The sequence below is a fragment of the Salmo salar genome, chromosome ssa16 (assembly GCF_905237065.1).
Source record: "Salmo salar chromosome ssa16, Ssal_v3.1, whole genome shotgun sequence".
Lineage (NCBI taxonomy): Eukaryota > Metazoa > Chordata > Actinopteri > Salmoniformes > Salmonidae > Salmo > Salmo salar.
This window is the reverse complement of record NC_059457.1, coordinates 65,596,886-65,623,426: the sequence shown is the minus strand read 5'-3', so window position 1 is coordinate 65,623,426 and position 26,541 is coordinate 65,596,886. Positions and strand designations below refer to the sequence as shown.

Genomic DNA, 26,541 nt, shown 5'->3' with positions numbered 1-26,541 from the left:
CGCAACAAAGCATCCTTCACTCATGCTGCCAAACATACCCTTGTAAAACTGACCATCCTACCGATCCTCGACTTCGGCGATGTCATATACAAAATAGCCTCCAATACCCTACTCAATAAATTGGATGCAGTCTATCACAGTGCCATCCATTTTGTCACCAAAGCCCCATATACTACCCGCTACTGCGACCTGTACGCTCTCGTTGGCTGGCCCTCGCTTCATACTCGTCGCCAAACCCACTGGCTCCAGGTCATCTACAAGACCCTGCTAGGTAAAGTCCCCCCTTATCTCAGCTCACTGGTCACCATAGCAGCACCCACTTGTAGCACGCGCTCCGCAAGGTATATCTCTCTGGTCACCCCCAAAGCCAATTCCTCCTTCGGCCGCCTCTTCTTCAGAGCAGCTCACAGATTACTGCACCTGTACATTGCCCAACTATAATTTAGCCCAAACAACTACCTCTTCCCCTACTGTATTTATTTATTTATTTATTTATTTTGCTCCTTTGCACCCCATTATTTCTATTTCTACTTGTACTTTCTTCCACTGCAAATCTACCATTCCAGTGTTTTACTTGCTATATTGTATTTACTTCGCCACCATGGCCTTTTTTGCCTTTACCTCCATTATCTTACATTACATTTAAGTCATTTAGCAGACGCTCTTATCCAGAGCGACTTACAAAATGGTGCATTCACCTTATGATATCCAGTGGAACAACCACTTTACAATAGTGCATCTAAATATTTTAAGGGGGGGGGTTAGAAGGATTACTTTATCCTATCCTAGGTATTCCTTAAAGAGGTGGGGTTTCAGGTGTCTCCGGAAGGTGGTGATTGACTCCGCTGTCCTGGCGTCGTGAGGGAGCTTGTTCCACCATTGGGGTGCCAGAGCAGCGAACAGTTTTGACTGGGCTGAGCAGGAACTGTGCTTCCTCAGAGGTAGGGGGGCCAGCAGGCCAGTGGTGGATGAACGCAGTGCCCTTGTTTGGGTGTAGGGCCTGATCAGAGCCATTATCTCACCTCATTTGCTCACATTGTATATAGACTTATTTTTCTACTGTATTATTGACTGTATGTTTGTTTTACTCCATGTGTAACTGTGTGGTGTTGTATGTGTCGAACTGCATTGCTTTATCTTGGCCAGGTCGCAGTTGTAAATGAGAACTTGTTCTCAACTTGCCTACCTGGTTAAATAAAGGTGAAATAAATAAAATAAATACAAATAAAATACCCCCACACACACCCTTCCTGTCTTTCCCGCTCCCTATCCCTCTCTCCCCTCTTCCCCTATCTCTCTCATGATGACTCCTTCTCTGTGACAAAACCCTGTAAAGATTGCCCTATGTGTGCTCCAATGCCACCCTGAATATCTCCAATGGTCAGACTCATTAACAGTCTCTGTCAGACCCAGGGCAAAGTGGACAACCATGGAACTAACAATCTACCAATGTTAAATGATGTACAGCATGAGGCTATTGTACCTCAGTCAAGCTCCCATTGGTCAAAACCTATCAAATCAAAGCCACGTCACATTCCAATACCCAGAATCCTAAGCCATCCTACTGCGCAGCACAAATGCTGTGATGCAGTATTAGTTGTCAGTTGAATCTAAAGAGCTATGCTGGCAGGTTGCTAAACTAAAAGCCTGTTAAACATAACATAAATCATCTAATCCCTGCACATCAAATAGCATTTGTACTATTTTCACATAAAAAATGGTTCACTGCAAAGGCTACACAAGAGTGTTATACGCATGTTGTACCCTTATCTATAGTGGTACACTGGTACAGCAGTTTGGGTGAAATGGTGCAAAATGGTGCCATCGAATGCAGGAAGACCCACAGCTATTTTTTGTAACTAGGCTTTATTGTAGCTAGCCATGATTTATTAAAAAAAATTGATCATATTTGTATTTTTCCTTCAAGTGTTACATTGTTTAAGTTAATTTACATTGCTGCTGATATAATGCAGCTATAAAATATTAAGTATTCAATCAATTTAATGAAACACAGTTTCTTCCATTTACATTTAATCAATTGTTGATTTATAGTGTAACATAATGTATCATATATGTCATTGAGCAGTGACTTTTATCCAAAGTTCCTTACAGAGACGAGACATGTTCATACATGATCATATTGTTGACCACAGGAAAACTGTAATGGAGGACTCAGGATGACCCATCATGCTTCCTTACATTTAGCCCTTTAGTTCTTCTCTCCTCCTTTCATTCTCTCCCTATCCTTCTCTCCTCTTTCTTCCTCTCCTCCAGTTTATGTTAAGCAGTGTGGTGGATGGGAGGGAAGGAAAGGACTTCTCCTTGGTTCATCTCTCTACCTGTCCTGGGAGTCTCTGCTCCTGGTATTTTAACTAAAACAACTCCTAGTGGAGTCCTCTCAAATATTAAACCTGTTATTGTCTCCACAGACACTGAGCTAAATGACTACCACCCTGTAGCACTCACTTCCGTCATCATGAAGTGCTTTGAGAGACTAGTCAAGGACCATATCACCTCCACCCTACCTGACACCCACGACTCACTCCAATTTGCTTACCGACCCAATAGGTCCACAGACGACGCAACCGCCATCCCACTGCACTCTGCCCTAACCCATCTAGACAAGAGGAATACCTATGTAAGAATGCTGTTCATCGATTACAGCTCAGCATTTAACACCATAGTACCCTCCAAACTCGTCATTAAGCTCGAGACCCTGGGTCTCGACCCCGCCCTGTGCAACTGGGTCCTGGACTTCCTGACGGGCCGCCCCCAGGTGGTGAGGGTAGGTAACAACATCTCCACCCCGCTGATCCTCAACACTGGGTCCCCACAAGGGTGCGTTCTCAGCCCTCTCCTGTACTCCCTGTTCACCCATGACTGCGTGGCCATGCACGCCTCCAACTCAATCATCAAGTTTGCAGACGACACAACAGTGGTAGGCTTGATTACCAACAACGACGAGACGGCCTACAGGGAGGAGGTGAGGGCCCTCGGACTGTGGTGTCAGGAAAATAACCTCACACTCAATGTCAACAAAACAAAAAAGATGATCGTGGACTTCAGGAAACAGCAGAGGGAGCATCCCCCTATCTACATTGACCGGACAGTAGTGGAGAGGGTGGAGAGTTTTAAGTTCCTCGGCGTACACATCACGGACAAATTGAAATGGTCCACCCACACAGACAGCGTGGTGAAGAAGGCACAGCAGCGCCTCTTCAACCTCAGGAGGCTGAAGAAATTCGGCTTGTCACCAAAAACACTCACAAACTTTTACAGATGCACAATTTGAGAGCATCCTGTTGTGCTGTATCACCACCTGGTACGGCAGCTGCTCCGCCCATAACCGGAAGACTCTCCAGAGGGTAGTGAGGTCTGCACAACGCATCACCGGGTGCAAACTACCTGCCCTCCAGGACACCTACACCACCTGATGTCACAGGAAGGCCAAAAAGTTCATCAAGAACAGCAACCAGCAACCCGAGCCACTGCCTGTTCACCCCGCTAACATCCAGAAGGCAAGGTCAGTACAGGTGCATCAAAGCTGGAACCGAGAGACTGAAAAACAGCTTCTATCTCAAGGCCATCAGACTGTTAAACAGCCATCACTAACATTGAGTGGCTGCTGCCAACATACTAACTCAACTCAAGCCACTTTAATAATGGGAAAATGTATGTAATCAATTTATCACTAGCCACTTTATATTATATAATGTTTACATAACCTACATTATTCATCTCATATGTATATACTGTACGCTATACCATCTACTGCATCTTACCATCTTGATGTAATTAAATGTATCACTAGCCACTTTAAACAATGCCACTTTATATAATGTTTTCATCACTGTCACGTCCTGACCAGTAAAGGGGTTATTTGTTATTATAGTTTGGTCAGGACGTGGCAGGGGGTATTTGTTTAGAGTGTTTCGGGTTTGTTGGGCTATGTGTTTAGGTAGAGGGGTGTTCGTTTAGAGTGTTCCGGGGTTTTTGGTTATGTTCTATGTTAGTATATTTCTATGTTCTGGTCTAGTCTTTTTAGTTCTATGTTTAGGGTTATTGGATGGATTTTCAATTGGAGGCAGCTGTTCCTCGTTGCCTCTGATTGAAGGTCCTATATAGAGGGGTGTTTTTGTAATGGGTTTTGTGGGAAGTTGTTTTTGCACTGCTGTGTTTAGCCTGTAATACCGTGCGTGCGTGCGTGCGTGCGTGCGTGCGTGCGTGCGTGCGTGCGTGCGTTCATTCGTTTTCTTGTTACGTGTCTCAAATAAAGTTTAAAATGAGCACTCAACCCGCTGCGCCTTGGTCCACTATATATACGACGACCGTTACAATAACCTACATTACTCATCTCATATGTATATACTGTACTCTATACCATCTACTGCATCTTGCCATCCTGATGTAATGTATCACTTGCCACCTTAAACAATGCCGCTTTATATGTTTTCATACCCTACATTACTCATCTCATATGTATATACTGTACTCCATACCATCTACTGCATCTTGCCTATGCCGTTCGGCCATCACTAATTTATATATTTTTGTGTACATATTCGTATTCATTCCTTTACACTTGTGTGTACAAGGTAGTTGTTGTGGAATTGCTAGGTTATATTACTTGTTAGATATTACTGCATGGTCGGAACTAGAAGCACAAGCATTTCGCTACACTCGCATTAACACCTGCTAACCATGTGTATGTGACAAATACATTTGATTTGATTTGATCCAAACGCAAACCTCCAATCTTCCTTCCATTTCCAAATAGATGGAGGGAACCTATGTGATGTTATTCATTTATTCAGATGATTTCTCTTTAAACCATAAACATTGGGTAGTAAGGTCCAGAAGTCATTGAGGTGAAACATCTCCACAATATTTTAGCTTTGTTCTTTTGTGCCTTGAGGTTAGTCCCATAAGCAATCTCAACCCTGCCACTTTCCTCCTCTCCTCTCCTCCCCAGCTATGCACTTTCCATTCCCCATGCAGCATCTTCAACACCGCTCTTACCCACGGCAGAGTCGGGTCATGCCCACTGTTTCCATTCGACTCACCTCAACAGCCATTTTAAAATTGACTGTCTAAAACAAACATTTTCCTCCCTCCGTTTTATAAATGATTTAAGCTCATTTTCTTTTAATTATACATGATGCATCACCACCACCAGAACTCAGCGCCTGCACTGCAGGTTGGGATTGTGACATAGAAAACCCCATATTGAAAGTAAAATGTTTTTGTATGTCATTGATTAGCTTATTAAGTAGTTCAGTATTGTCTTTACATCATGTGGTGTGTCTTGAGAAGAAAATGTGAAAGGATACAGCGTTGCAGCATTTCTTAGAAAGGCCTTGCCAAGATAACACAATTATTTAATACATTTAGAAGGAATTGAATAATACAACCTAATACATTATTTTTCAGCAGAGTACAATTTAAAAAAATATAATATCATATAATATATAATAATTATATTTTCTTTTCTTTTAAGGAAATGTCCAAATAATTGATCAAATGTATGTCACTACAGTGCATATCCTAAGCTTATAACCTCCACACAGTTACCTGCAGCCAACACACACACACACACACACACACACACACACACACACACACACACACACACACACACACACACACACACACACACACACACACACACACACACACACACACACACACAATCACCTGAGAAGAAGTTCTTGGTCCTCAGGTAGCTCACGCTGAGCCGTAAGATAGAGAGTTTATCCAAGCTGGAGGTGACCTCTTCTGGGAAGGGCAGTAGACTGGCCAGACGGTCTAACTCAGAGTTCAGACGATCCCGGTGGCGCTTTGATGGGTTAGACTTGGTCCCTTCAGATGAAGCTGTCTGTTTCTCTCTGAGCAGGAGAAGAGACATGGGGTTTATTAGGGAATCACAGAGGAAATTATGAAGCCAGTAAGCTAATTCTCTCAATGTTGATAAGAAGGTAAACTGTGGACATATTGCCACTCAGTACTCACTTTTGGTCTTTCACTTCGATGCTGAATGATAAATCATATAATTAAATATTGGTATTAATAATAATACTATACGTTTAATAATAAATCATCATCATATCAATAATAATACTAATAACAATAATAATAACAAGAATATTATTATAATAATGTTCTTATTTCCTTATAAGTTTAATTATTATTTCCGCTCCTTTTTAGCTTATTTTTTTTACCAGTTATAGATAAGCAATAATAACATTTGAAATACAGTGTAAAAAAATATTAATAGTCAAGTTGCAAGTACTTGAACGTTTCACACGATACAATAAGGGCACACTGAACTATGAAAAATACTGAAACGAAAATAAATACAAAAGGCCTGAGAATGATGAGCACGAGCACTGCGCGCCTTCCACCTGTGCCCGGAGCACTGGCATGGGTTCGTTAAGATTCGAATTGAATCATCATATTGAATCATCTCTCTCCATCTCAATTGAACATCACTTCAACCATTTGACCACATCATGATTATGAGTCAACTTATGTGTTGAGTTATTTTTATTTAGGACATTATGCATAACATTATGCATCATTATCCTGACACAATATACTATCTAGGATAAACATACTGCTTATAATATATATCCAAATCTGTCTGCACCAAACAATATTGAAGATATATACATGCTATTTAGATGGATCGTGAGTGACTATCATGTCATATAGCGTTGACTCATATATTATCAAATAATACAAAATAATAACAACGTTATGGTGGGCCATTTTAGTTCAGTATGCAAGCTAATACAACGTTCAAAAAACTCTCACTTACCCTCTTTGCACCGGTTTTCTTCTTTTCCGTCCAGCATACATGGTTGAGGCTTTACTAGTAGCCTGCCGGTATAGCCGAATTATTCTATGTTAAGTGAAGACCGAGCCGATCTACATAAACCCGGTAATGTTTGTCTAATAACCTATTTACTCATCCCCAGATCTTGTCCAGAAGGAACTGTTTTCAAGAATGGATCAAGCAATGCACCGATTCATCAGTCCTCTTGTCCTACATCAATGACGTTGATGTTTGTCAGGCGGTTCAAATAATTAAGCCTACAAACAAATACTGACAACGATTAAATAAATGCCATTGCATGCAACTGAACGCCGTATCACAATGACATATAGTTTTCCAACAAATAAGCACTGCTAAATTGACATTCGTCAAAAAGTGGCAGCAAGTGCATCCCTTCCGCGGTGTTTAACCTGTGCATAAAATGCTGTTGACATCCGATTATAATGGCTTCCACATCAAGCAAAGTCCATGTCATCATTCGTTTCGTTACAAGGTTAATATTAGTGGAAAAAATAGAGGGGGAAATAATAACGACATTGAAATATGTTGCAGCTTTTTCACTAACGCTTCTTTGCAAATCTCTTGTGTCACGAGCAGCTAAAGCGCGCTCTCAACCTGAGCCCACAGCCCAGTTATTCCAGGGAACACGCATTGGACTGGACTGACCAGGCAACCGGCACAGATTTGTGCAAGAGCGCGCAAGGATCAGAGGTGGAGGCGCGCGAATCAGAGGCCTTGAGTTTGAGGGCGCGCGCAAGGATTAGGCCTCAGGCTAGAGGGCGCGTGCAATTAACAGAAATAGGATCAGCTCAAGGTTCCATTTGGTCACTGGCACAACTTGTCAACTATTTGTAAAGTTGGTTGACTATTCGGCTATGCAATTATATATTTAGTGAAGTTGGAAAACCTTGCAGAAGTTTATTTATCTTGATTTACTCATGTTGGGTATGCCTTTCTATAACTAAAATAACCATGAGGACATTTACATTATTTTATTTTTTTTACATTTTAGTCATTTAGCAGACGCTCTTATCCAGAGCGACTTACAGTAGTGAATGCATACATTTCATACATTTTTTTCCCCGTACTTTCCTCAGGTGAGAAAATGAAACTTCAAAACCTTCTAAAAGTTTTTTTTCTTTCTTTCTTGTATTTTCTCTAGAACTACAAGAACATTTTTCCTGTTTCAGTCCAATATTACTATATAGTGAGTTGTGTGCAAACATATTATCTCTCTTTTGTGTAACACCAGAGGGCTTGTGGTAATGTTATGTGAGTATGCTCCCTCTAGTGACCAAAATTAATATGACGTAACACCGTTTCATAAGTGGTTTGGCAAGCGACTACTTCCACTTTCACAGATAACATATCATGGCATAAAGTAAAGCATAACGTAACATAACATAGCATAACATAACATACATATTTGAAAAATGTATGTCTTTACAGATAAAATAATTATTGGAAATAAATACTCCGACTGCTCCCTCTCCTCCTATCCTGTAGGAATCATGAGGGCCCTCAGGCATACCTGACAGGACAGATAATATCATTCACCTCTAGGGTGAAAAGGAGTCACATAAGCATCTGGAAAATTTAGAATCTGAAATAAAAAAAATCGTAACTTTTCCTGTAGTCACTAAAACTGCCCAAGCTATCGGAGACAGATAAGAATTTATTAGCCTGCCCAAGCTATCGGAAACAGATAAGAATTTATTAGCCAATAAACAACGGGTAAATACTGAGGGCAGTCATGAGCCTTCAGTCAGGAAGGCTCATGATGGTTTCACTGTAGAATTTAACCAAAAAATTAAACAACAATTAATAGATGCATTAATGAAAATGCATCCACATATTATTGACAAGGGTGTGTTGCCTCCAACTCTACAAGAGGCCTTGATTTCATTGATCTGTAAACCGGAAAAAGACCACTTTATGCCATCTTCTTATTGCCCAATCTCATTCATTAATGTTGATTTGAAATGTATTGCTAAAGCCATCACATTCAGGCTGGAAGGGTACCTACAAACATTGATTAACAATGACAAGGGTCCATTAAAGATAGAATGTCATTAATAACTTAAGGTGCCTTTTTCATATCTTATCCGAAGCAAGACAGTCAGATGAACCCGTAGTTGTAGTATCACTTGATGCAGAGAATGCCTTTGATCGTGTTGAATGGAAGTATCTCTTCAAGGTTTTGAAGCATTTACATTTTGGTGCATATTTCAGTAACTGTGTTAAGCTTTTATATGACACACCAAAAGCCAGAGTGAGCACGAATTAAATGGTGTCTGCTCTGCTTCCCTATTGGTCGTAGTACGAGATAAGGGTGTCCTCTTTCCCCCATGCTGTTTGCTTTGGTTTAAGAACCACTGACTCAAAAGATTCGAGATAACTCTTGCATCACAGGATTTTCAGTGGGAGATATAGTTCACAAGATTTCTTTGTATCTTTGTATTTCTCACAAAACCAGACACATCACTGAGGGTGCTGTTGCATGTGATTGATTATTTGAGTACTTTCTCTGGTTACACAATTAACTGGTCTAAGAGTGAGATCCTTCCAATATCTAAAGCACAGATTAGATGACTATTTCTCTGGTTTAATGAGAATAACCCTCCTACATGGACTCAGATTGAAGGGCATATTCTAAAAGTACAAGATACAGTATGTAATATGTTCCATATTGCTTTACTCCCAAGAATATTAAGACGTTTACTGGAAACCCCATTCTTACGTCAATCTGTAAAGGTATGGAATGATGTTCATCGATATATGGGGCAGGATACTTATTTGTCCCCTATATCCCAATTTGACTCAATACTACATTTACAACAGGTCTGAGACCAAGCTTATACTTTTGACTCATTTGACAATAGAACATTCTTCCAAGTGTCTTGATGATCATCCAGGTGCTTCCAGGTGCTTTTTGGCAAACTTGAGTCAACTTTTTGGACAAGATGGGTCCCATTATGTCTGGTGAAAACCAAACACTGCATTCCACACTAAGAACCTCATACCAACGGTCAAGCATGGTGGTGGTAGTGTGATGGTTTGGGTATGCTTTTGCTGCCCCAGGACCTGGACAACTTGCCTTAATAGAAGGAACCATGAATTCTGCTCTGTATCAGAGAATTCTACAGGAGAATGTCAGCCCATCCATCTGTGAGCTGAAGCTGAAGCACAGATGGATCATGCAGCAAGACAATGATCCAACACAATCAAGTCTACATGAAAATGGTTAAAAAGCAACACATATGAAGTTTTGGAATGGACTAGTCAAAGTCCAGACCTTATCCCAATTGAGATGTTGTGGCAGGATTTGAAACAAGCAGTTCATGCTTAAAAACCCACAAATGTTGCTAAGTTAAAGCAGTTCTGCATGCAAGAGTGGGCCAAATTTCCTCCACAACGATGTGAGAGACTTACAGTATCAACAACTATAAGAAGCTGATAATATTTAGTATCAAAAATATGCAAACATAGAGAAAATCAGAAGGGGGCAAATAATTTTTCACGCCACTATAGCTTATTAATAGAATATTCCAAATATACCACAAGGGTAAAAAATAAATGGGAGAGGTGTCCTGGGACCCAGATCACAGAAGATCAATGGTCTGAAATGAATGAGCAATCCCAGAGAGTTTACATTAACACAAGATAAACACTTTGTCAGTACAAATTCATTCATAGAGCTTATCTTACACCTGAAAGAATGAACCTCTTTAAAAAAGACTTGTCCCCACACTGCCCTCGCTGTAAAACAGAGACAGGTTCTCTATTACACAGGACATGGGCCTGCTCTGAACTTGAACAAAGGTAGCTGGAGATTGAAAGTATTTCACACAAGGTCCTTCATAAGGAAGTACATCTAACTTCCATGATAACGACCCTTGGTGATCTATATACGATTTACAACTCACCTCTCAGGGAATTAATCATTTCTTTAGCTTAGCTATGACTGAGGCCAAAAGATGTATAACTGTTAAGTGGAACGATGAGGATCCTCCCAATATCTCTCAATGGATTAATGAGGTCAGTTCTTGTATGCCACTAGAAAAAATAACATATGATATACAAGGTAGCCCACAGTCCTTTCATAAAATGTGGGATTCCTGGATAGAATACATAGAGCCATTATAAATATTTGATCATTGTTGGGTGTATGGTGGGTGATTTGAGGTAACATCTTGAACAGGGTACCCCAACTGGCGGCCCGTGGGTGGTTTTATTTGGTCCTCCAAGTTTTCTGAGCAAAAAAAAATGTTACCAATTTTTGGACATAAAACAACAGGAAATCAGCTCCAAGTGATTTTCATTTTGGAAATCTGTTCCCAAGTATTCCCATGCATAATAGAGACACATACGGTATGTGATCGTAAACAAATAATAATAATTAATAATAATTTATTTGATTTATATAGCACTTTTCTACCAACTGAGCTACTCAAAGCGCTTTACATAATAGGGGGAAGTTTGTAGCACCCACCTCAGTGATGCACAGCGTCCATTTTTGTGTCAGATCGCTCACCACACATCAGCTATCAGGTGAAGAGGTGAGGAGTGATGTATGCCAATTAGGAATGAGGGGGATGGTTAGGTGGCCATGATGGAATGTGGCCAGGTTGGGAATTTAGCCTTGACACCGGGATGAATACCCCTATTCTAACAATAAGCGCCATGGGATTTTGAATGAGCACAGAGTCAGGACACACGTTTTAACATCCCATCCGAAAGACGGCACCCTACGCAGGACAATGTTCCCAAATGTAATCAAGGTTTGAAATGATTATGTTTTAGTCAAATGCTATATCTGTTTAGGCTTCTTGGGGTCAATTTGCAGTCTAAAACTATATTTTTTATTATTTTCTGGCTACCTGACCATCCGCTCAAGAAAGAATCAAGTTGATGATCCCTGATCTAGAACGATGTGTTGATATAATCATATTCAAGTGTTATGGTATAATACATACAGTATGTGTGATATATCTATAGGTTGTATGTTTTTGTTTATCTTTCTGTATTTTATTTTAAATTTGTATTTATTTGCTCTGCTGATAAAATTGTATCATTGAACATCACATTAAAGATTTATTGAATATTGTGAAAGCCACAACAACAACAAAACATTTTCCAAAAAACATAACATAAATCCCACCAGGTCAAATTCCTGACACATGTAAATGTACTTGTCGAATAAAAGTGATTCTGATAAGAACAGACAAACCTGTGAAAAGTCATTAAACCTCTTTAATAATGTGGAGATGAAATATAACAATTGAGACGTAAGCGCCATGGCTGACACATTGTTAGAGGCAGAAAAACAACAACAACAAAAGCCACAAGGTGTATATTTATAAATACTGTTCTGAGGAAATAGGTCAAAAAAGGTTTTACAGACCTTAACTGTTCTGTGTGCAGAAAACATACGTATAAAATAGTGTATAATAATAGGTGTGAATCTTATAAAGGCCACATTACTTAAAAATACAAATGAAAAATAGTATGTACGCATTAAAATGGTACTGCATATAGAAAGGCGCCTTGGCCTCAGTGCAATAGTTATAGTGCCTACATTGTGCAGAAGCATGCAGACAAGAATACAGACAAATATACTTTCAATATGGACACTTAAGGTGTTCATTATAGATTTTGTATTTTTGATTTTTGAAAGCACCCGATCCCTCTAGAATACATTAAATAATCCACATTGAATTGGATCATTGATCATTCTGAAACTGTAGCTGCCAATACTGTATTACTTCCCTGTAGAACTACAAGGCAATAAAATAATTAATGAAGGAAATGAAAGTAAAGTGAAAGATATTCCCACACAGGAGACCATATCAACAATGCAGTTTGAACAGTGGCTCTACTTTTTCTTTTCAAATTGACTGGTGATTATATGCTTTTCCATGATTGGTTAATCGGTTTCTCATCTGCATATTTATGCAAATGAGGCACTTAAACTATCTGATGCATTTCTGCATGAATACTTTACCAAGGCACCTCCCCGTCTTGGGTGTTTTGTATCAATAGAAGCACAATAGAAGCAAATAAAACTGCAGGTGCACAGGAATCCCACTGGTCACAGACATCAATTCAACACTTATTCCAAGTTAGTTCAACATAATTTCATTGAAATGACGTGGAATCAATGTTTATTCAACCATTGTGTTCCCAGTGGGACACTTCACAAAATATCAGAAAAGACAAAACTGGCTCAATTACATATTTATGGTTTTGGTTAAATGCTTATAAAAATACAAAAGATGCATTTTTTCAAAAAACGAAACAAAGCTGAGTAAATAAATGTATTTTTGTTGTTGTTGTCATTACATTCTGATTAACATATCTTGTTGTAATAATAGGATAATATCGAAATGGAGCGTGGTTTGTGATGCAAGAACATGTGGCAAGTCTCAAAGGTCATTGAAGTATTATGATTGCTGGGGAATAGTTTTTTCCCCCGTATCAAAATAAGCATTTGATACAGTTTAAACTGTATATCATTCATATAAACATATTGTACAGTACGTAATGATATCCATCCTGTCCATAATATCATATGCCAACATATTTAGCATTTTCCAAATGCAAACTCTCTTCTTCTTGTCCGTATGGTCATACTGTAGTAAATTTACCAGGCATCGACTATCTCACCTTTCCTTTTGGAAGTCATCTAGATCCTATATATTCAAATGCATTTCGGGATTTGAAAAAACAACTTAAAAGTAATCCCAGGAATCTCATTCAACGTGTTCTCTTTTTCCCTATTACTGCTTACTTCATCATCTTTCGTCTTTCCTTTCCAAAATCTTCTGGCAATTCTTTAACATCAGAGGCACGAGGCACAATTCAAACGGGGGGGGTACAATTCAAAACAACTAATAAATATATTCTGTCGTTCCTCCACATCCACCAGACGCGAGTGTACGTCCGAAATGGCACTCTATTCCCTATATAGTGCACTACTTTTAACCAGGGCATGCACACCCAAGGTGAAAGCAAGTCAAGGAGGAGCTCCAGTGACAGTCAGTCTGGTTGCAGAAGAAAAATAAGCCACACGACCCTCTGGTCCAAACGCCAAACATACGATTTGAGACGCATAGAAGAGAAATGAAGGAAGCCATCTTGGCCAGTCTCCTTGGTGAAGTAAGGCATGGTGGTGGTAGAATCCCCAAAGGCACCTGGCTGTGTGAGTCTGTATGTGTCCATGTATTTATTTGTTTAGCGAAGAGGGCTCATCATCAGTATCTTAACAAATTCCATTCAGCCGCAGAAAAGGCGGGTTCTTCCTCCTTGTAGAACCTTCTAGAAGTTGCAACAGTTGGTTTGATTGTTCTCTGAGAAGTATGTGGTTCCGTTGGGCAGGGGTAGGGGCGGGAACTGGAACGACATGTTTTCCTCCATTGGACAGTTTGTGACCTGGATGGTAAATAACGGACCAATTAGGAAGAAGTTAGCCACAACAGATCAGAAAGACAAAGGGATGATGTAATGCATGCAACCCACAGCAAACAGTGCTTGTTTGAGTGCTTTTAAAATCCTCATTATACCCTTCTCAAAGAAACCACCAACAATGGACAAAGAAAATCTTCAAATTTGTGTATAAGTACATACAACAGAGTAATTAGCACTAAATGCTTCAATATACGTCAAAGACAAATATGAAACAGATACCTTCTTCCCAAAGGCCCCTTCGTGGCTCGTAATAATTGTCCTACTAGTAAAACCCTAAATACTGGTGCAATTAGAAACGCTATAATCTGGTTGTAATAATGAAACAAGTCTCCCTTGTTAAATAGGTATTTTTACCTCAATGGGACAATCTGTTAAAATAAAGGTTACATTAAAATACTGGTGCCTGTATTACCTGTGTCTGCCCATTGCAGTCGAGGTACTGCTGCTGGACCAGCAGGCTGTCTGGTGTGAGTCCCCCAGGGGTTAGACCAGGCCCCACCTGACAGGACAGAGGGCTGATGTTGGTGTCACCTTGTGGGATTGCCGAGGACCCCACGATGGGCCCGCTGGAGTTCCTCTGGAAGTAGCAGGAGGCCTGGGAGGGACTGTGGTCGTGGAGGGGGGCCGTGGCCCTCTGACAGGAGGATGGGACCAGGGAACCAAGGGCCGTGTTGGGGGTTAAACAGACCCCGTTGACAGGAACCGAGGGGGGGTTGGTGCTGCTGAACATGCAGCTGTTGGATGAGACGAGAGGAGAGGTGACTACAGCAGAGGTCTTTTGAAGCCTGTACTGGCCTGATATTGTTTGATCCCTGCTGTAGTTCTGGGCCTGAGAGTTCTGCTGTGGCTGGGCCTCGAGCCCAGGGATGGGGAGCTGGGGAGCAATTTGGAAGTCAGACACCTGGTTGTTATAAAAGCTGCCCATGACATTGTGTTGGTGTCCATTTTGTTGGTGTAACATCGTGGGCAGCATTTTCTGCTGCTGCTGTTGCTGTGTCTGCAGGGAAAAGTGCCCTTGTAGGCAGCTAGCCGGGTTGGGAATGACGTCTTTTGGTTGATTTGAAATATTCTGGGCAAAGGTTTCCAACAGGGTGTCGTCCACCATGTTGGTATTGGGCATGGAGGAGGGCAAGGGCATCCACATGGTTTCCTGACCGGGCACTGCAAAGGGATCTGATTGGCTTATGGAGCTCTGGTCCTGGAATCTCATTAGCTGATCATTCATGTTCCACCCTAGCAGCTGGCTCTGGATTGGCAGACCCATAGGAGCAGGGATGACCTGAGTGGCTGAGCTCCGATTGGCAAGGTCTGACTGCATCTGTTGTCTCAGGGAATAAGACGCCAGCCCCTTACCAGGGCTGGACAGGATCTGAGAGGCCTGGAGGCCTTGCTGCCTACCTTTGGCTTGGTTCTGCCGCACCTGGGCACAGGAGCCAGTCAGGGAAGGGTTAAAGGCCAGAGGGTTAGCGTTGCTCTCCAGGCCCAGGTTCTTTCCCAGGGATTGGGCAAAGGTGTCCCTGGAGGAAGCCTGCTGGAGTGTGGGGCCGTTCAATCCCATCTGAGAGCCCATGTGTGTCAGCTTCATCATGCCCCGAACGTTACTCACTGTTTCAGCCGCACTCAAGCCTCCCAACCCAAGCAACTGGTTCTGCTGGGGATCAGCCCCCCAGTTGAAGCCCTTTCCTCCAGGCATCATGGTATTCCCATGCAGGTCGACATTTGTAAGGCACTCTGGTACCTCCAAGAGGGGGTTGTTGACACTGACGGACCCCAGCATTGAGCCCAGCTGCTCGGGCATCTTGAGTCCTCCGATCTCCTTGAAGAGATGTTCCTCCACATATGACAGGATGTCATGGTTGAGGATGTCATCAAGGTCCTCGGACATCTCACAGTTGCTGGAGCTCATCTTCAGCAGAGTGTTCTCCCAGTCCTTCAGCTCTATGGGGTCCACATCCAGGCTGCAACAAGATAAGATCAGATAAGGTCCCCTTCCAGGCCGCAATCACATCAAATCCAACTTTATTTGTATAGCACATTTCATACAAGCTACAGTATAGCAATACAATACAATGCACTTCACATAATTGTTTTGAAATAGATACAATAACTAATAGATGGTAATTTTCCATGAACAAAAATTGTGTGACTTGCTTCAGCTCTTTGAAAGTATTTTTGTGGTAGTAGAAGAAGTTGAAACATTTTACTTAAGTGAAGCGGTGAAGTATATTCTAAGTTCAATTTATAAAAATATCTGGTCTGATTACTTTGATAGACTATGTCAACCTCATTACTTTGGACTGTGGGGCACATATTTAATCACAAATAATTACACTAAGATTACTACACTTTTACTCATAAGGAATTAGAAATGTTTTAGGTTATCATTTGGCGAGAGAAATACGACGATGCGTCTAGTGGAAGAAGTTTAGAAGTTTGTTAGTGAGGAAAATATGTTGCGGTAGTTGAAGAAGTAAAAAAAATTAAAGGTTGCGTATGTTTTGTCCACAAATTTACCCACATTTTAATTATATGTAAATAGTTACATACTTCTTCCTATTAGCTGAAATCTTCAAAGCTATTTTAGCTATCATGTTAGCTGTTCGGTCCGAACAAATTCACAAATTTGTGGCGCTATGCAAAAGTTGACTCCCTCCAGGCACATGTTGCTAGGCAACCCCCCTACACTTGCCTAGGCATGCCTGCTCCCTCTGTGGCTAAAGCCAGTGTGAGAAACGTGCTAACAAACATTTGTGCTGTGCAACTAAATAAATACTGCACTCTTGACACACAAAACCTACGTATTTGCTATAGTCATGATAGTGTTGCTAGACAAAGCAACTGTCCTTTCACCTTTCAATTTTATAATATACTATTGTTTTTCATTCATTTATATAATTTATTTTATAGTAGAAGTCAAACCTGGAACACAGGCTGTTGTCCCCGATGATCTGCTGCAGTGTTTCCATCAGGTCCTGGACAGTGGACTCCTCCCTGATGCCCGCGTCAGGCTTGGGCATAGTGTGGTGTTGGGACTGCCAGGAATCACCAGGCACATTGGCCATTGCGTGGCTGTTGCTGAAGGCCTGGTCTTCCCAGGAGCACAGCTCCTGAGGGTTGGGGGGCCCGCTGGAGGGCTCGCTGGGGCTGGTCTGCATGGATGAATGATTGAATGAATAAAATACTTTTCGTGTCAAGTCATCCTTAGCGACCCATCCCTTACGGGATTATTTGACACATTGTCAGGGTCCAAAATGGCAACCTATTCCCTACATAGTACACTAGAGACCTATTGGCTCTGGTCAAAAGTAGTGCATAATATAGGGAATACTGTAAAACAGTAAATTGCTGTACCTGCATGTAGACGGACTGGTCCTGCTTCAGCATGGAGCCCAGCATGGAGTCGGGGTCCAGGGCCATTTCTTCAGCCATCTTCCTGATCTTAGGGCCCTTGCTCTGGGTTGGAACATCAGCTATGTCCAGAGAGGGGCCCACCTCGTAGAGAACAGCTTCCCCAGTGGCGAAGTTAAAGGGCAGCTGGAGTCTCCGCTGGCGAAGCTGCTCCTCACCCTCCTTATTTCTTGAGGAATAAAAAGGAGAGTGTTAGAACAAAACAGAGTTGAGTACAGCAGAGTACAGCGCAGAGAAATCTTGGATTGGATTGTCCAGACGATGACTCTACTCACGATAACGGTCTCTGTCTGACCATGATGAAGTCGGGCCTCCCTCCCTTGTAGATCAGTCTGGCATTAGCCTGAACCCAGACCCACACACCATTCTTGGCCAGGAGTCTAAACACAGTCAGACCACTCTCACCTGTCTTTATCACTAAGGAGGGAAACAGACACGAGGAAACTGTCAACAACAGGGTCGGGTAAAGCAAATACTGAGAAGTCATTCGTTTTTGCTAATTTCATTCGTTCGTTGTTTAATCCATTTGTTAGTTCAGCCATTCATTCATTCGTCCATTCAATCACTCGTTAGTTAATTCAAACATCCAAAGAGGAAAATTGTAATATTCATTGGGAAAGGTGATAACGACTTACTTCTGATATGGTTGTCGGCACAGTACATCATGTCAGCAGCGTGGATGAACTGGTATCCAGAGCCTCTCATACACAACTCCAGCTCAGTGTAGCCCAGAACCACCTTCCCTCTGACACACAATAACGCACAGGAGGAATAACATCAGAAACGCTCGCTAATTACTCTGTTTTTTTCCACGGTTCTCTACAGTTTGGGGTTACAATTCATAGTAACGTTCATGAATAAGTCCTCACAAATGCTTATAAATCATTTAGAAATGAATGTCAATGTTATAACGCACACAAAGGAATAACGTCATCTTTAAGTTAGATATGCACTACGTGGCCAAAAGTATGTGGACACCCGCTCGTCAAACATCTCATTCCAAAATCATGGGCGTTAATATGGAGTTGTCCCCCCCCTTTGCTGCTATGATAGCCTCCACTCTTCTGGGAAGGCTGTCCACTAGATCTTGGAACATTGCTGCGGGGACTTGCTTCCATTCAGGCACAAGAGCATTAGTGAGGTCGGGCAGTGATATTGGCCGATTAGGCCTGGCTCGCAGTCAGCGTTCCAATTCATCCCAAAGGTGTTCAATGTGGTTAAGGTCAGGGCTCTGTGCAGACCAGTCAAGTTCTTCCACATCAATCTCGACAAACTATTTCTGTATTGACCTTGCTTTGTGCATGGAGACATTGTCATGCTGAAACAGGAAAGGGCCTTCCCCAAGCTGTTGTCACAACATTGGAGGCACAGAATTGCCTAGAATGCCACTGTATGATGTAGCGTTAAGAACTCCCTTCACTGGAACTAAGGGGACTAGCCCAAAACATGAAAAACAGCTCCAGACCATTATTCCTCCTCCACCAAACTTTACAGTTGCATGCATTGGGGCAGGTAGTGTTCTCCTGGCATCCGCCAAACCGAGATTCATCCGTCGGACTGCCAGATGGTGAAGTGTGATTCATCACTCCAGAGAACGCATTTCCTCTGATCCAGAGATCAATGGTGGCAAGCTTAGGCTTGTGTGCGGCTGCTCGGCCATGGAAACCCATTTCACGAAGCTCCCGACAAACAGTTATTGTGCTGACGTTGCTTCCAGAGGCAGTTTAGAACTCGGTAGTGTGTGTTGCAACTGAGGACAGTCAATTTTTTGGCGCTGCGCACTTCAGCACTCAACAGTCCAGTTCTGTGAGCTTGTGTGGCCTACTACTTTGCAGCTAATCCGTTGTTGTTCCTAGATGTTTTCACTTCACAATAACACTTATAGTTGACTGGGGCAGAAATTTGATGAACTGACTTGTTGAAAGTCACTGAGCTCTTCAGTACGGGCCATTCTCCTGCCAATGTTTGTCTATGGAGATTGCATGGCGGTGTGCTCGATTTTATACACTTGTCAGCAACGGGTGTGGCTGAAGTTGCCGAATCCACTAAGGGATGTGCACATACTATAGTGTACTTTAATAATAACACTGGATGGAAGTGTTACCGTGTATCAACATTCGTGGGGGTGAAGTCCAGCTTGTGTTTGGTCTGGAATATAAGTGTCTTGGTCCTGATCTCCAGGATAGAGGGGGTCTGGATGGGGGTAGCCACCACGAACAGGGCCAGCTGGGGATGGTCTATGGTCCCGTCATCTGACATCTTGTTCTGGCCATGGAGATACTTCAGACGCCCATTGAAGTTCAGGGCCTGGAGTTGAAGACACAGGGAAATAAGGAGGAAAGGTAAGGGACTTCTCAATCTGTATGATCACATGAGGAAAAACAGAAATCATAAATACAACTACACTAAGGTAAGTTTTTGTTTTGCGCATTGCCTCATTCTGTGGAGGCAAAAGTCGTATTTTAACCACTACTACTAATACAAAGTTAATCTGAAGACGTTTGGCCTCTTGACGTGTGGGGTTGGACTGTTAGTTTACTGTACCAGGAAGCCAGAGGAGTTGTCCAGGAGACAGCGGAAGCGACAGACAAAGCTCCTCTCCAGGAAGGAGGAGTTCTCGGGGGGAATGTGCTGCGGGTTGTAGCTCACTATGTTGCTGGTGATGTCACTGCTGTTGTTAGGCTGCAGGCCTACAGTACACACAGTTACGGTACAGACATGTATATTTAAATATATTTTATATTTTAGTCATTTATTAGACACTCTTATCTAGAGTAACTTACAAGAGCAATTAGGGTTAAGTGCCTTGCTCAAGGGCACATTTTTTTTCACGAAGTTGGCTCTGGGATTCCAACCAGTGACCTTTCAGTTACTGGCCCAATGCTCTTAACAGCTAGGCTGCCTGTTTATTATCCTGTATATTCAGCTAACTATACAAAATGGTTTTTTTTCAAGCAATATCAAATCTTTCCACAAAGATTGGCTTAGTCCACGTGTCAAAGTCATTCCACGGAGGGCCGACTGTCTGCGGGTTTTCACTCCGTCCTTGTACTTTATTGCTGAATTAAGGTCACGAATCCGTAAGGAACTCCCTTCCCCTGGTTGTCTAGGTCTTAATTGAAAGGAAAAACCCAAAACTCGCTGACACTCTGCCCTCCGTGGAACGAGTTCGACACCCCTGGCTTAGGCAGTCGAAAAACCAGGGTGAGTACTAAACATAGCAGACTAGTGTACTAACATAGTGTATTACTCACTCTCTGTTGTCCCTGGCTCTGAATCAAACTGGCTGGGGTTAAGGGCGAAGTGGAGCTGACGTCTGAACAAGGCCCTGTCGTCCGTGTGGATCAACTCAAACACACTCTGGTGGACCACATCTGACTGTGGGAGACAGGACAAAGAGGGAGACAAGAGTGTAAAAGACAATATACAGTAACTACAGTACAGACTCGAGAGGAATATATGAAGTGCATGAGATTCAGTCATTTCCAAATGTCTCCTGGGAATACGAACTAACAGGTGCTGCCCTCTAGTGGTTTGGAAGCCCTAATACTCCAGTGTCTGCTTCATTCAATGTTTCGTGGGAAGGGGAAAGGAGTGGGATGGGTTGTACATCTCTCGTTAAAGAGCAAAGCTCACCAGGTGCAGAGGCACAAACAACCCCCATATTCCAAGAGGACTCTCTGTGGGTGTGTGTGCGTACGTGTGTGTTGTTGTTTGGAGCATGAGTCAATAACATATTAAAAAACATATTCATTAGAGCCTCTCTCCTGCAGTGTAACGTCTGTCTTTAGGCTAGTGACCTGGCCATGCACCGTGTGTGTGTGTGTGTGTGTGTGTGTGTGTGTGTGTGTGTGTGTGTGTGTGTGTGTGTGTGTGTGTGTGTGTGTGTGTGTGTGTGTGTGTGTGTGTGTGTGTGTGTGTGTGTGTGTGTGTGTGTGTGTGTGTGTGTGTGTGTGTGTGTGTGTGTGTGTGTGTGTGTGTGTGTGTGTGTAAGTGCGTGTGTACTGTAAGCAGGGGTGAACGTAGATTTAATTTCTTCCCAGTACGGGACGTCCTATGTGTGCACACGCTTATGGGCCTAATCACAGAATTTTTCCCGGGACGCCATACCGGACCGCCTTACGTTCACCCCTGGCTGTAATTGTGTGTGCGCATGTACTGTAAGTGTGTGTATGGGCCAATGACCCGGGTTCATGCATCGTGTTGCACAGAGGGCAAGCAGTGCTTCTGGGCCCAATGTGCCAAGCGGCAGTCACGCTACACTTTACTGTTCCCAGCACACATGACTCATGTGTTTTCCCATTCCCTTCGATCAATGAATCGCTCCGCCATGAAAAAAAAACGCCGGGAACGTGGGTCTGATAGAGAGAGTGCTGTGTGATTAAATGCTTGTTCTCTTTTCCCTTTTCTCCCTTAGGCTTCCTAAAACATGTACTTGGCCTCAGTCAAGGTCTCTCTCTGGGAATGATGTGTGTGTGCACGGAACGAGAGTTTGGAGTTTGTTTGTCGATGAACTTCTGACTTCTAAACACTTCCATTTAAACGTGGTCTGTATAAATGTCGGTGATGGGAAGGAGAGCCAAGGGCATATGAATCTCAACTCCATGCACTTCTGCTTCCGATTATAGCCTTGCTACTTCAGAAATGACTGATTTGCTATGGGGATGATCAATGTTGAGGCGTCACGCTGACCAACAAATTATTCAAATGTGACAATATTGACATTTCTCTTCAGTGTATATATGATGGCGTAATTAGCTAGGTAGTTGATATGGGATGCTATGAGGTGACAAGTATGATACCATTAGCTAGCTAGGTAATACGGCTACTATGAGGTGACAAGTATGATACCATTAGCTAGCTAGGTAATATGGCTACTATGAGGTGACAAGTATGATACCATTAGCTAGCTAGGTAATACGGCTACTATGAGGTAACATGTATGATACCATTAGCTAGCTAGGTAATATGGCTACTTTGAGATGACATGTATGATACCGTTAGCTAGCTAGGTGATATGGGCTGCTATAAGCTGACGTGTTGGATACCATCAGCTAGCTAGGTGATACGGCTGCTATGAGGTGACTTGAAATGTACCTACATAGGGTCTTCATAAAACCTGAATAACCTATACATAACACATTTATAAGCAGTATATGCATAATGTGGGTGTCAGTCAGTGTGGGTCAAAAGGCCCTATTTTACCTGGTGGAAGCCTAGGTAGTCCTGAATAGTAGGAGAGGAGTAGAACACGTATCCCTCCGCCGTGACCACCAGCACGAAGCCGTTCAGGGCCTAGAGACACAGAGAGGCACAGTCAGACAAAAATAGACACTATGAACATACTATTTATGAACTTAATAGTATTATATTATTATGATGTTAACATATGTTCATACTTCACACGTCAAACAAGACACAGTTCGTTATTTGACATAAAGATAGGCAAATAAACTTAAACTGAAAGAAATAAGAATGAATTCCATGACGTAGTGAATGATAAGGGGCAATAAAGGAGTCAAATTAAATTAGAGGAGGAATTCTGGCCGGCTGTTGAAGGAGGGAGAAGTAGCCATGGTGTGTGTGTGTGTGTGTGTGTGTGTGTGTGTGTGTGTGTGTGTGTGTGTGTGTGTGTGTGTGTGTGTGTGTGTGTGTGTGTGTGTGTGTGTGTATGTGTTTGTTCAGGTTTGGGTAAACATCCCATGTAATTAGCCATTCCTTTGTTCAGGTGTTAAATGTGACAATACAACGGAGCAGGGGGGAATATGGCTTCTTGTCACGCACAGGATCCTGGACCTTGTAAACAATAGACCACCAGAGTGTGTGTGTGTGTGTGTGTGTGAGTGAGAGAGTGAGTGAGTGAGTGAGTGAGTGAGTGAGTGAGTGAGTGAGTGAGTGAGTGAGTGAGAGAGTGAGAGATCCTGCATTTTGGTATCACAATAAAGGGCCTATCTGAATTTACTGGAAGCTGCTGAAGATTTTCAGCATTTAAAACACAGACATTAGCTAACAGGTATTGGAATACAGGCCAAAGTATTTGTGTGTGTGCGCAGTGGTGGAAAAAGTACTCAATTGTCATAGCAAAAATATACTTCAGTATCTAAAATACAAGAAGAAGTAATTTCAAATTGCTTATATTAAGCAAACCAGACATCAATGAGTCACGCCGGGTCTCCCGAGTGGCGCAGTGGTCTAAGGTACTGCATCTCAGTGCAAGAGGGGTCACTACAGTCCCTGGTTCAAATCCAGGCTGTATCACACCCAGCTGTGATTAGGCCCCCAGCGTTGTCTTGGTTTGGCCGGTGTAGGCTGTCATTGTAAATAAGAGTTTTTTTCTTAAACTGACTTGCCTCGTTAAATAAAGGTTAAATGTAAAAACATTTTTACAAACGAAGCATTGGTGTTACAAACGAAGCATTTGTGTTTAGGGAGTCCACCAGATCAGAGGCAGTAGGGATGACTAGGGATGTTCTCTTGATAAGTGTGTGAATTGGACCATTTTCCTATTCTGCTAAGCATGAAAAATGTAATGATTACTTTTGGGTGTCAGGGAAAATGTATGAAGTAAAAAGTACAATATTTTCTTTAGGAATGTAGTGAAGTAAAAGTTGTCAAAAATATAAATAGTAAAGTACAGATACCCCAAAAAACAACTTAAGTAGTGCTTTAAAGTATTTTTTACTTAAGTACTTTACACCACCGTGTGTGTGTTTGAGGGTAATAGTGAGTGATTCTAACCCACCTACTCTAATTATTTCCAGAGAAAGACTACAGGACAACAAGACGATAATGTGGTTTGTAACATCTTAATGATATATGCTCCCAGATTGCACTGAACAAGTTTTCTGCATGGTGAATCAACCACATAGTGAAACACAGTGAAACAACTACCCCATGAATCTTTGTCTGGTGTTTAGCCCTACAAAAAAGGTTTTTAAAAATAAAACAACACACAATTGTGTCTCATAAGAGCTGTATTTGTTCTCTGTGTGGATTTACTGTAGTCACCAGGACAACGACTAGGGAAGACAGTTACGACTAAACTACAAACTGCCCAGCACTACCAAACTATCAAGGCAGAGAATCAGTCATAAATCAGTCTAGCACCATCCTCCATTAGACCAGCCCCTACTGGAGAGAATAGGTTAAAGGGTAAAAGGCTGTGTGTGGTCCGCGTTGAGACCTCCCTGGAGATGGCGATGGTTATCTTTAGCAATAAAGCTAATGCTAACGAGAACTAGCATAGCCCTCACTGAGAAATGGGACAGCACGCTAACACTCCTAGCATTAGCCCCCAATGAGAAATGGGACCGCACTGTCAGAGGCATTGCCCCACGGGTAATGAAATGAGAGAGTCAAACTCAGGATTTAGTCAGGAGGGCAGGGACTTTGGGTGTTTACTCCAGGAAGATGACTCTGTATGTGTGCTTTAGACAAGTGGTTGAATCCGCGTCTTCTTCTTTTCTCCTTTGTTGGCATTGAACATACACGTACGAGAGGTTATCATTTTATGGAGGTTGTCGAAATAACAAAGAGTTTATAATCGAGCATATTTGTTCCAGACTGTATACAGGGGTTCTACATCTATGGTATACAGTTTGCGTGATATATAGGCTGATAACGAGAGGCAGTAATCCCTAACTCTCGTGAGGTGGAGGAGTTTCGGTCGTGTCAAGACATAACTGGAGGGGAAGGAGTGAGGTTGGTTTCTTTACATGTAGATGGGTATGAGAGGCATCATATAGTGTGTGTGAGCTGGGGGACAGGTCGCTGCTTGCCCCTCAAGTCAGCTAAGCTTCCTCAGGTAAACCCCAGAGGGACAGAGAGAGAGAGAGAGAGGCCTCGGGGTGGGGGGAGAGACAGACAGACAGACAGACAGACAGACAGACAGACAGACAGACAGACAGGCAGACAGGCAGACAGGCAGACAGACAGACAGACAGACAGACAGACAGACAGACAGACAGACAGACAGACAGACAGACAGACAGACAGACAGACAGACAGACAGACACTGTACACATACAGTACACACACTGTATACCTGGAGCAGGAGGTTTCCCTCGGAAAACGGGACCGCTTCCACAGAGGTCGTTTTGGCCGTGCTCTTCGCTAGAGTGATCTGTCCAATCCCTCCGAACCCCACCGCTCTCTCCACCCCCCACCCTGGACTGCCTTTCTTCATGGTCGCTGCAAAACAGAACAGAGAGAGAAACATAACTTCACACCGGCACGCAATCCTGAAAGCGATACGCGCCGGACAGTGGGAGAAAGCAGCATTGAACTGACTTGTCAAAGGTTTTGTTGACGTGCTCTCTGCTAACGTCTGTAACTCTTTTTCTTCTTATTCTTCCAAACCAATGAGGATAGTAATACAAGCCCAGACACACACACACACACACACACACACACACACACACACACACACACACACACACACACACTCACACACGCACACACGCACACACACACACACACACACACACACACACACACACACACACACACACACACACACACACACACACACACACACACACACACACACACACACACACACACACACACACACACACACACACACACACACACACACACACACACAACAACAACAGCAGGGGTTGGAGAGAGGGAAGGAGAGCTGCCTCCTACAGCCACACAGGCAGCTCTCCTTCCCTCTCTCCAACCCCTGCTGTTGTTGTTGTCATGTGTGGCTGTGGTCGTATATGTGTGTGTGTGTGTGTGTTTGTATGTATGTGTGTGTGTGTGTGTGTGTGTGTCTGGGCTTGCATTACTATCCTCGTCGGTACCGGACATCTTCAAAAGTCACC

At 42.6% G+C, this 26,541-nt stretch overlaps 2 protein-coding genes across 2 annotated transcripts in view; both read right to left on the bottom strand.

Moving 5' to 3' along the window:
• The window catches only part of ahr1 (aryl hydrocarbon receptor 1 alpha), a gene marked incomplete at its 5' end in the record, with an annotated part of 94,160 nt that extends 87,238 nt beyond the window's left edge, over positions 1-6,922 (bottom strand). The window contains 3 exon segments of the mRNA NM_001123686.1: positions 5,695-5,885; positions 6,010-6,030; positions 6,818-6,922. Of these exon segments, the coding sequence (NP_001117158.1) occupies positions 5,695-5,885; positions 6,010-6,030; positions 6,818-6,858 (253 nt within the window).
• A 5,149-nt stretch (positions 6,923-12,071) lies between these two features.
• The window catches only part of ahr2d (aryl hydrocarbon receptor 2 delta), a 76,122-nt gene continuing 61,652 nt past the window's right edge, over positions 12,072-26,541 (bottom strand). The window contains 11 exon segments of the mRNA NM_001123543.1: positions 12,072-14,266; positions 14,715-16,260; positions 17,222-17,451; positions 17,654-17,879; positions 17,986-18,127; positions 18,346-18,455; positions 19,815-20,017; positions 20,255-20,400; positions 20,965-21,088; positions 22,916-23,005; positions 25,755-25,900. Of these exon segments, the coding sequence (NP_001117015.1) occupies positions 14,153-14,266; positions 14,715-16,260; positions 17,222-17,451; positions 17,654-17,879; positions 17,986-18,127; positions 18,346-18,455; positions 19,815-20,017; positions 20,255-20,400; positions 20,965-21,088; positions 22,916-23,005; positions 25,755-25,900 (3,077 nt within the window). The 3' untranslated portion in view covers positions 12,072-14,152.